Here is a 10,638-nt window from a genome sequence, read left to right as displayed (position 1 = left end):
GAGAGAGAGACCCAGAAGAGAAACAAGAGAGAGAGAGACCCAGAAGAGAAACAAGAGAGAGAGTAATTAATGAGCGTGTGGTAGGAAGAAAGGAAATATGCTGCCAGGCAACCAGAATATAACAAAGATATAAAAGGAAGGGTGCTGTGTGTGTGTGTGTGTGTGTGTGTAGGAGGGGGGCGCCAGCAGAGAAGGAGAAAACCCCTCTGTCAGCACCACACACACAGTCCGTCACTGCTGAAACTAGAAAAGAAATAGAAAGGGAGCCAGGGGCATGTTCTCGTAAAAAACACTTCCTGTTTGTAACTAGTAGCTGACTAGAGAGAGGGAAAACATATAAATAGAGGGAAGGAGACAAAGAAAGTGTAAGGGAGGGTATGAATTACAAAAGAGAAAGGGAAAAGGAGGAAAGAAGGAGGATAGACAAGAGATGGTATTTGGGGAGTTAGAGAGTTGGAGATCTGATTACATATAATCTGATTACAAACAAAAACAACTAATCGGTTCTGTTACCAGCAAAAATGTTGTAATTAGATTACAGATACTTTGAAAAACTAGATGATTACTTTTTGGACTACTTGTAATCAGATTACATGTAACTGATTACATGTAATAATTTCCACCTTTGATATGTGCTGCTTTCTTTGTATGTTCTTTCAGTTTCTGTCTCTCACTCTGTCTTTATCTCTCTCTTTTTATCTCTCGAACCCTATGCCTAAACACACTGCCTCTACACTCCCTCTCTTTCTACCTCTCACACACAATTTCTCCTTCCCTTCTCCCGCCTTCCTTTTTATAATATCTCCAGCTCTACCTTCCTTTTCTCCCTGCCAGTTTCCCTCTCTATATATACTGTACCTCTATACTTCTCTTTGCCTCTCTCTAGTCTCTCTGCTCATCCATCCTACTCTCATCCAGGGTTGGGTAAGTTACATTCTAAATGTAATCCTTTACAGTTACTAGTTACCAGTCCAAAATTGTAATCAGTAACGTAATCAGATTACTTTTGGATTACTTTCCCCATAAGAGGAATTAGAAGAAGACAACCAAAATCCATCAAACGAATTTGGTGTCATCATAGTGATCTCTGACTTCTGGTCAGACTCGCTCACGTGGAACAAACTTAAACGTGCACTTTTTTTCCAATGCTGAATTGAATGTGGGTGTCAAGGTGTCATGATGTATATTTTCACACAAACGTTATCGTGAACTAACTTTAACCGATTACAGTTTGTTTTTTTGTAATAAGATTACATGCAACTGATTACATGTAATAACTTACTCCCCAACCCTGCTCTCACCACACAAAGCCTCTCTTTAACAGCTCTCTCTCTCTCTCTCTCTCTCTCTCTCTCTCTCTCTCCCTCCCTCACTTCCAGAGTCAAATGGTGCCAGGCACACACATTCTTCTTTTAACACACTTCATTATCTGTTGATAGAAGAAAGACCATCTTTCTCTCCTTCCCTTCCGCTCTCTCTCTCTATCTCATTCTCTCCTTCTTAATCTCTATCTGGCCCTGTCTCTCTTGCATACTCTCCCTCCCTTCCTTTCTCTCTATCACTCTGCCTCTCCCTCCTCTCTCTAACCACACACATTCCTCCCCCGTCTGCCCTCTAAAAATCAATATTACAGACACTGCTTGTTATCACCCAAATGAGATACAGCAGACAGAGCAACATGGTCTCAGAGCATTTCGTATTATTCTGTATGTAAATCTGAGATCACGCCATTTAGTATCAAATGTTACGTTTCGTATGGTACGTATTAATTTGTGGATGTCCATCATCCATTTCATATCAGTATTCATATCAGTGAATTGCCATTCATACAATATGTTACCAATTTGAAAAACGTACAACATGTTACGAATTCCAATTTGTTGCGGCTAACGTTAGCTAGGGGTGGCTAGGTGGCTAATGCTAATGTTTGCTAGCTGGCTTACATTACAGTTAAGAAGTAGGTTAAAGGGTTAAGGTTAGGGTTAGCTAACATGCTAAGTAGTTGCAAAGTAGCTAAAAAGTAGTAAGCAGTCGCTAAGTAGCTAATTAGCTAAAATGATCAACCACCCTACTTTCGTTTTTGCCTTAAGTAACCTTCTGTCTTATTTAACCGTACCAAACTTAACATATCATATTAATTTGGGTGTCCCGGATTTACGTTTACTATGTCAAGTCTAGTCTATGAGACCAGTATGGACAGAGACAGAGCTTACAAGATGGCCACACACTTAATGTGCTTGGTTTGGCTCCTCTACGTCTCTCTTTTGTCCTGTGGGACCACCCACACACACAGATACACACAGTTATTGATCTGTCTGGAAAAACGTTGTCCTTTGTCCTGTTCTTTAAGAGAGAGGGAAAGAGAGAGAGAGAGAGAGAGAGAGAGAGAGAGAGAGAGAGAGAGAGAGAGAGAGAGAGAGAGAGAGAGAGAGAGAGAGAGAGAGAGAGAGAGAGAGAGAGAGAGAGAGAGAGAGAGAGAGAGAGAGAGAGAGAGAGAGAGAGAGAGAGAGAGAGAGAGAGAGAGAGAGAGAGAGAGAGAGAGAGAGAGAGAGAGAGAGAGAGAGAGAGAGAGAGAGAGAGAGAGAGAGAGAGAGAGAGAGAGAGAGAGAGAGGTTGTGGTTAAGCACTTTACCCTCAGACTACAAGGCTCTGCTTGTGTACCTGTGGCTTTCAACATTAGCTCATCTCCAGACTCAGACCTGTTTGTGTGTGTGTGTTTGTGAAGCCCTATATAATGACTTGAATTTATATAACATTTTTGACAAGGGCCCTATTGTTCCTGGTTAAAAGTAGTGCACTATATAGCGAATAGGGTGCCATTTGGAACGCATCCCCTAAACTCACACAACATAAACACTTATACAAGTGGCTGTTGTAATGTAATAGTGTGTGTGTGTGTGTGTGTGTGTGTGTGTGTGTGTGTGTGTGCGTGCGATGGTATGATTCTACTGCCCCCTGTTGGCAAACAAAGTGCAGTCTAAACAAATACAAGCATAGTACTTTTAAACAGGGTCTATAGGGCTCTGAAAGTAGTGTACACACAGGGAATAGAATAGAGAGATGCAGCCGTAATATTGCAGCTGGTAGATGCAGTATAATGTGAACAATGTATGGACAAAGAGAGAAACAGCCACATATAATGCAGGGTATCTTCATTTATGAATCTAGATGTGCCTATGTATCTTTGTGAGAGTATATGCGGGATGGGCGATGAAGGTGGTAGCGTCCCTGGCCTAGTCTCCCCTCTTTGGGCCGGCGGTGGAGATTGTGGGCTGTAGCCCCCTGGTTGTAGCCACACTTAGCGCAGGGCTGAAGTGGAGTGAGAACGAGAGCGAAGGAGGAGGAAGAGGAGGGAAAGGAAGGTATGTCGGCTCTTTTGTGTTGCTGTGCCGAGAGGCTTGAAGTGAGACATCCAGGGGGAGGCCATCGATAGCCAGAGCTGCGCCCGGGAATCCTCACCAATCCTCATCCTTCCCCCATGGTGGCAGCGATAGTGGTGATGGTGGTAGGCTTGGACTTAAAACAGACAGCTTGTGGAAGTCATGGTGCTGGCATCCATCATTGAGGCCACTCCAGTCTCACTAGCCTGGCTACGGTCACCCAAGCCTGGGGAGAGGGCGTTGTTCGCTGGGGTATCTCCACTGGATCCATTGGCTCAGTAGGTGGTGGTGGTGGATGGGAGAGAGGGGGGGTAGAGGCTGAGGCCGACTTCGGGGCATCGTAGCTGGATGGTCCGTAGCTGGTCCAGGGGGTAGTGGTGGTGGTTCTGATGGCTGGTACAGACAGCTCATTGTGCTTCGCTGCAATACGACGCGTTCCCAGTGAGAGAAGCTCAACGCAGCCCCGCTGGAAGTAACGATTGAGGAAATAGACAAGCTAGAAGAGGGGGAGGGAGAACAGGGAGAAGGTCTGTACTGAAAGAGACACAAAGACATTGCGAAAGATGGAAGGGGGGGGGGGGGGCGGAGGACACTCAGTATTACGATCTCACAAAGCACAGCAGTTATTTGCTAAGGATGATCAGATCTTATGTCTGATCTTGTATGAAGATCCCAATCACCTTTATAGTACTTTAATTTTGACTGGACTGGTCAAAAGTAGTGCACTATATTGGGTATAGGGTGCCATTTGGGACATACTGATTCATTTGATTATTAGGGTGTCGTTTTTAACATTCCATTACGCTGTAGCTAAACATGAAATCAACAACCCACTGGGCACAGACGTCAACCCACTGGGCACAGACGTCAACCCACTGGGCACAGACGTCAACCCACTGGGCACAGATGTCAACCCACTGGGCACAGACGTCAACCCACTGGGCACAGACGTCAACCCACTGGGCACAGATGTCAACCCACTGGGCACAGACGTCAACCCACTGGGCACAGATGTCAACCCACTGGGCACAGACGTCAACCCACTGGGCACAGACGTCAACCCACTGGGCACAGACGTCAACCCACTGGGCACAGACGTCAACCCACTGGGCACAGACGTCAACCCACTGGGCACAGACGTCAACCCACTGGGCACAGACGTCAACCCACTGGGCACAGACGTCAACCCACTGGGCACAGACGTCAACCCACTGGGCACAGACGTCAACCCACTGGGCACAGACGTCAACCCACTGGGCACAGACGTCAACCCACTGGGCACAGACGTCAACCCACTGGGCACAGACGTCAACCCACTGGGCACAGACGTCAACCCACTGGGCACAGACGTCAACCCACTGGGCACAGACGTCAACCCACTGGGCACAGACGTCAACCCACTGGGCACAGACGTCAACCCACTGGGCACAGACGTCAACCCACTGGGCACAGACGTCAACCCACTGGGCACAGACGTCAACCCACTGGGCACAGATGTCAACCCACTGGGCACAGATGTCAACCCACTGGGCACAGACGTCAATTCAACGTCTATTTCACGTTGGTGCCCGGTGGGAATCTTCTTTTCCACAAATAAAAATGTGTGCGTATGAATTACCTTGCTTACGCTCTGAGCGCCGTCCCAAGCAGGGCTTACTGGGCCGCTCGTGGCGTTGTTCTCCATCACCACGTTCCCCACAATCACAGAAACCGTACATCTTACCGAACATCTTATCGAAATCATACAGGCTAAACTGTCCATACAGGCTAAACTGTCCATACAGGCTAAACTGTCCATACAGGCTAAGCTGTCCATACAGGCTAAACTGTCCATACAGGCTAAACTGTCCATACAGGCTAAACTGTCCATACAGGCTAAACTGTCCATACAGGCTAAGCTGTCCATACAGGCTAAACTGTCCATACAGGCTAAACTGTCCATACAGGCTAAACTGTCCATACAGGCTAAGCTGTCCATACAGGCTAAACTGTCCATACAGGCTAAACTGTCCATACAGGCTAAGCTGTCCATACAGGCTAAGCTGTCCATACAGGCTAAACTGTCCATACAGGCTAAGCTGTCCATACAGGCTAAGCTGTCCATACAGGCTAAGCTGTCCATACAGGCTAAACTGTCCATACAGGCTAAGCTGTCCATACAGGCTAAACTGTCCATACAGGCTAAGCTGTCCATACAGGCTAAACTGTCCATACAGGCTAAGCTGTCCATACAGGCTAAGCTGTCCATACAGGCTAAACTGTCCATACAGGCTAAACTGTCCATACAGGCTAAACTGTCCATACAGGCTAAGCTGTCCATACAGGCTAAACTGTCCATACAGGCTAAACTGTCCATACAGGCTAAACTGTCCATACAGGCTAAGCTGTCCATACAGGCTAAACTGTCCATACAGGCTAAACTGTCCATACAGGATAAACTGTCCATACAGGCTAAGCTGTCCATACAGGCTAAACTGTCCATACAGGCTAAGCTGTCCATACAGGCTAAACTGTCCATACAGGCTAAACTGTCCATACAGGCTAAACTGTCCATACAGGCTAAACTGTCCATACAGGCTAAGCTGTCCATACAGGCTAAGCTGTCCATACAGGCTAAACTGTCCATACAGGCTAAACTGTCCATACAGGCTAAACTGTCCATACAGGCTAAACTGTCCATACAGGCTAAACTGTCCATACAGGCTAAGCTGTCCATACAGGCTAAACTGTCCATACAGGCTAAACTGTCCATACAGGCTAAACTGTCCATACAGGCTAAACTGTCCATACAGGCTAAGCTGTCCATACAGGCTAAGCTGTCCATACAGGCTAAACTGTCCATACAGGCTAAACTGTCCATACAGGCTAAACTGTCCATACAGGCTAAACTGTCCATACAGGCTAAACTGTCCATACAGACTAAACTGTCCATACAGGCTAAACTGTCCATACAGGCTAAACTGTCCATACAGGCTAAACTGTCCATACAGGCTAAGCTGTCCATACAGGCTAAACTGTCCATACAGGCTAAACTGTCCATACAGGCTAAACTGTCCATACAGGCTAAACTGTCCATACAGGCTAAACTGTCCATACAGGCTAAGCTGTCCATACAGGCTAAACTGTCCATACAGGCTAAACTGTCCATACAGGCTAAACTGTCCATACAGGCTAAACTGTCCATACAGGCTAAACTGTCCATACAGGCTAAACTGTCCATACAGGCTAAGCTGTCCATACAGACTAAACTGTCGGTAGATACCGCGCATTCTCTTGTTGATAAACAGCTATGGGGGAGCCATCTCCAGAATCTCCTTAAGGAACATCTCCTTGGCGATGGCAACATACAGGTTTTTGCTGGCACTTGAATATACAATGCATTTTCTCTCCTTTCTCTCTCTCCATCCATCCATCCATCCATCCCTCTCTCTTTATCTCTCCATCCATCCATCCATCCCTCTTTATCTCTCCCTCACCTCCCGCTCTGATTTCATCAGGTCGGTCTCCACCGGCATCCAGAGTTTCCCAGGGAAGCCAGGGACGTGGCAGGGCAGGGCGGTAGTGGCACAGAGTCTCCCCGATCGGCCTGGTGGGTTGCAGTGGCAGGTTCTGTCCCTGAAAGGAATTTGTTTACATTAAATTGGTTTGACAGGGACCATGTACAACTGAAACATGGCTAAATCTTTCAAAAATCTGTTTTGCATTGTAGGCCTACTTTAGCCAAGGCTGCGCCCCAAATGGCAACAGATTATCGTCAAAAGTACTGAACTGAGTTTGCAAAACATTAGGAACACATGCTCTTTCCGTGACAGACTGACCAGGTGAATCCAGGTGAAAGCTATGATCCCTTATTGTCACTTGTTAAATCCACTTCAATCAGTGTAGATGAAGGGGAGGAGACGGGTTAAAGAAGGATTTTTAAAACCTTGAGACCATTGAGACATGGATTGTTTATGTGTGTCATTCAGTGTGAATGGGCAAGACAAAAGATTGAAGTGCCTTTGAACGGGGTTTATGGTAGTAGGTGCCAGGTACACCGCTTTGAGTGTGTCAAGAACTGCAATGCTGCTGGGGTTTTCACGCTCAACAGTTTCCCGTGTGTATCAAGAATGGTTCACCACCCAAATGACTTCCAGCCAACTTGACACAAATGTGGGAAGCATTGGAGTCAACATGGGCCAGCATCCCTGTGGAACGCTTTCGACACTTTGTAGAGTCCATGCCCCGACTAATTGAGTCTGTTCTGAGGGCAAATGGGGGGTGCATCTCAATAATAGGAAGGTGTTAACGAAATAGCTCATATATCCAGTCCCCAGGCAGGTGAACAATAAAATCATTCAGCATACAGACAGCAAATAAACACAACATATTCTCACATTTCCCTGGTCCAGACGAAGCCTCTTGGCAGCCTTGGCAACCGGGGTGAGCGTGAGGATCGTGTCTGCCCGCTCTTTGAAGCATGGACGCTCCGCGGAGAAGTTCTTTCTCGAGTTTTTGTCTGTGCGCCTTGCAGGTTGGTAAAGAATGATTGATGGACGGAATTCACTTGAAAGCTGCATGCTTCATACATATTAAAAACGTCACAATGCGAACTTTTTTAGTAACCAATGCCAACACACAAAACATGTAGTCACAGTGAGACGCGAGCCATACGTAAAAGTAAAACCATAGACGCCAAAGAACTCCGAAGCTATTCTAAAGATAAATACCGGTCCAACAATATTTTTGTGTGTGTTTTTTCTTTATTGTGGTAGGGTGGGAGTTTCGTTCTGTTTCTTTGAATCAACCATTCAATAAACCGCCTCAAAGGAAAGCATGCACAATAGTGAGAGCTATGTCCACTTACATTGGTTGTTTTGAAGCGCGCTGAGGGAGCCACTCGGATGTCAACGATTGATATTCTGAGTGGAGACTAATCAGATTTTTTTTCCGAGCCTTTACTGTTGTTTGGATTGTTTGCGCGCGCGAAATTACCTTGGTTTAAAGCGCATTATGATGTCACCTCGTTGCCATTGAGCTTCTATGATGTCCATAAAAACAAGTGCTACATTTAAAATTAATGACGACAGCAATCGTGTTTTCTGTTATTGAGAAGTACCTGTGAAGCAATATAAACTTTTCGGCTTGCTTGCCAAAAATATGGCCACGAATAATTTAGCGGAACAATCGCAACAGCTAAATGGTGACAGCATGAGTGCATCTCCAAAAGTGTTAGGCATAGACCTAACGGTTCACAAACGGCACAACAGTACGAGGGTACGAGATGTTGAAGCTGAGACTTCCGCAATTGGCACTGACGTAGATCTTAGCTACCTTCTGGAGGAAAACGCTCGACAGATGCTCAAATATCGGAAGAGGCCTCGCCTTGACCACGAAAAAACAGTGAAACTGAGCAATTCCTTCTTCAATCAAGATTTCCCCACGAGGTTGTGGAAAATAGTGGATTCGGACTTGTTCAAGTCGGCCACATGGGACAAGAATGGCATTTACATGCTTCTCGATGAGGAACGGTTCACCAAGGAGGTGTTGCAGCGAACAGGATTCCAACCTACTCTCCCATGTGTCACCATGGCAGGATTCGACCAACAACTGATCCTCTACGGTTTTCAAAAGCTCTCCTCAGCTACCCCCACCTCAAAGGTATGGCCTAATTGATCAAACACATTAAGTGGCCTAAATCTATTAGCAATGCATTACCAATATGGTTACATGTTTTTGTCACAAATGGCACTCTATTTATTCCATTTATGGTGTCATTTGGGACATAAAGCCTACCTACACTATCATCATATAGGCTATTTATGGCTCACAATCATAACTCACTGTCACAATCTATAGGATTTACAAATAGGCCCTATCTTATCTCAATGCCTGTCTTATGTTTTCCAGTTGTCCATGTACTACCATCACAGCTTCAGACAGCACCAGGAGAACCTACTGAAGAAGATCAAGGTGGTTGCAGAGTTGGAAGCGGTGGAGGAGGATGATGTGGAGATAGTCATGGTCATCCCTGGTCCTCCCCGTCAGCCCGACCCTCCTGTTACTCCCATTAGCCCTCCCGTTACCAGTAAAGCTGAGACCCGGGACGGCCAGGCCGAGAAGGATGAGAAGAAGGAGAAGGAGCAGCTCTCGCTAGCTGCCAAGGACTTGGTTGCCAAGATCAGCTCGGCTGTTAACCAGAATAAGACCGTTCTGCTGGTCACACCCTCCTCCTCCCACACCCCATCCACACCCACCCCGGCTCCAGCCTCCTCCCCAGCCCCGTCCTTTACCTTGTCCTACCCCACCTCAGCCCCCTCCTGCTCCTACTCCAACCCATCCACCCCTGCACAGGCCCTAACCCCCTATTACACCTACTCCACCCCGGCTCCCACCACAGCCCCAGCCTCCTCCTCCCCAAACCCACCAACGGCCTCTGTGGCTGGGGCATCTTCGCAGACCTCCAGGCCTACCACCACCCATGAGGGACACAGCGGTAGTAGTCGAAGCATCACTCCCATAGGCCATGGTTGGGTGAGGCTCAACCCCAACCCTTTCGACAGGGCACCAGGACCAGCTGGACCAGCCCCAGGTCCCCCTGTGGCCACCTCCGATGCCTGCCCCTACCACCTAGCCCACTCTTTGGTCTTCACACCCTCCATCAACCACCAGCTTTGTATAGCCAAGGCCCAGTTCGAAGAGGCAAATGAGGCCCAGGCACTCCAAGCCCACCAGTCACAAGCCCAGGCCCGAAATGCCCACCTAGCACAAGCTCAGTCCCATCAGGCTCAAGCCCAGCAGGTCCAAGCTCAGGCCCTAAATGCCCACCAGGCCCAAGTCCATCAGGCCCAATCCCAACAGGTTCAAGCCCAGGCCCTGTATGCCCAGATGGCTCAGGCCCAGATGGCATGGATGCAAGCAGCGATGTATAACCCTTGGGTCCTCCAGGCCATGCAAATGCAGATGGCAGCCTATATGTCCTCCCCACCACACTACCTGCACCGGCCAGCAGGGGGGTTCTCAACCACTCACCACATAAACCCAGTCTTCCCCAGTGGGAGCAGTAGCCCTGCAAGAGCAGGGTCAGAGTCGGGCCGCTACTCCCCTGATCCGTCTTTCTCCCCGCCCAATCTCCGAACCCCTCTATCCCTCCATTCCTTGATCCACCCATCTAAGCCAAACCTTGAGTAGGCCTATGAGCCCCCTCTTCCCCACATCCCTGAAATACTTTTAGAGAAAACCTTCCATTTAGATTATTAATAAACTATTTTGCAGTTCA

At 47.5% G+C, this 10,638-nt stretch overlaps 1 protein-coding gene across 1 annotated transcript; it reads left to right on the top strand.

The window, feature by feature from the left end:
- Nucleotides 1–8,031: 8,031 nt before the first annotated feature.
- On the top strand, nt 8,032–10,638 carry LOC110500828 (uncharacterized). The gene is made up of 2 exons (XM_021578360.3): nt 8,032–9,020; nt 9,270–10,638. The coding sequence occupies exons 1-2, from the start codon at nt 8,520–8,522 to the stop codon at nt 10,548–10,550; spliced, it is 1,782 nt and encodes a 593-aa protein (XP_021434035.2). The 5' UTR covers nt 8,032–8,519; the 3' UTR covers nt 10,551–10,638.

The sequence above is a fragment of the Oncorhynchus mykiss genome, chromosome 21 (assembly GCF_057628025.1).
Source record: "Oncorhynchus mykiss isolate SJ-2025 chromosome 21, ASM5762802v1, whole genome shotgun sequence".
NCBI lineage: Eukaryota > Metazoa > Chordata > Actinopteri > Salmoniformes > Salmonidae > Oncorhynchus > Oncorhynchus mykiss.
Note: the sequence above shows the minus strand (reverse complement) of the source record. Positions and strands in the feature narration are given on the sequence as shown.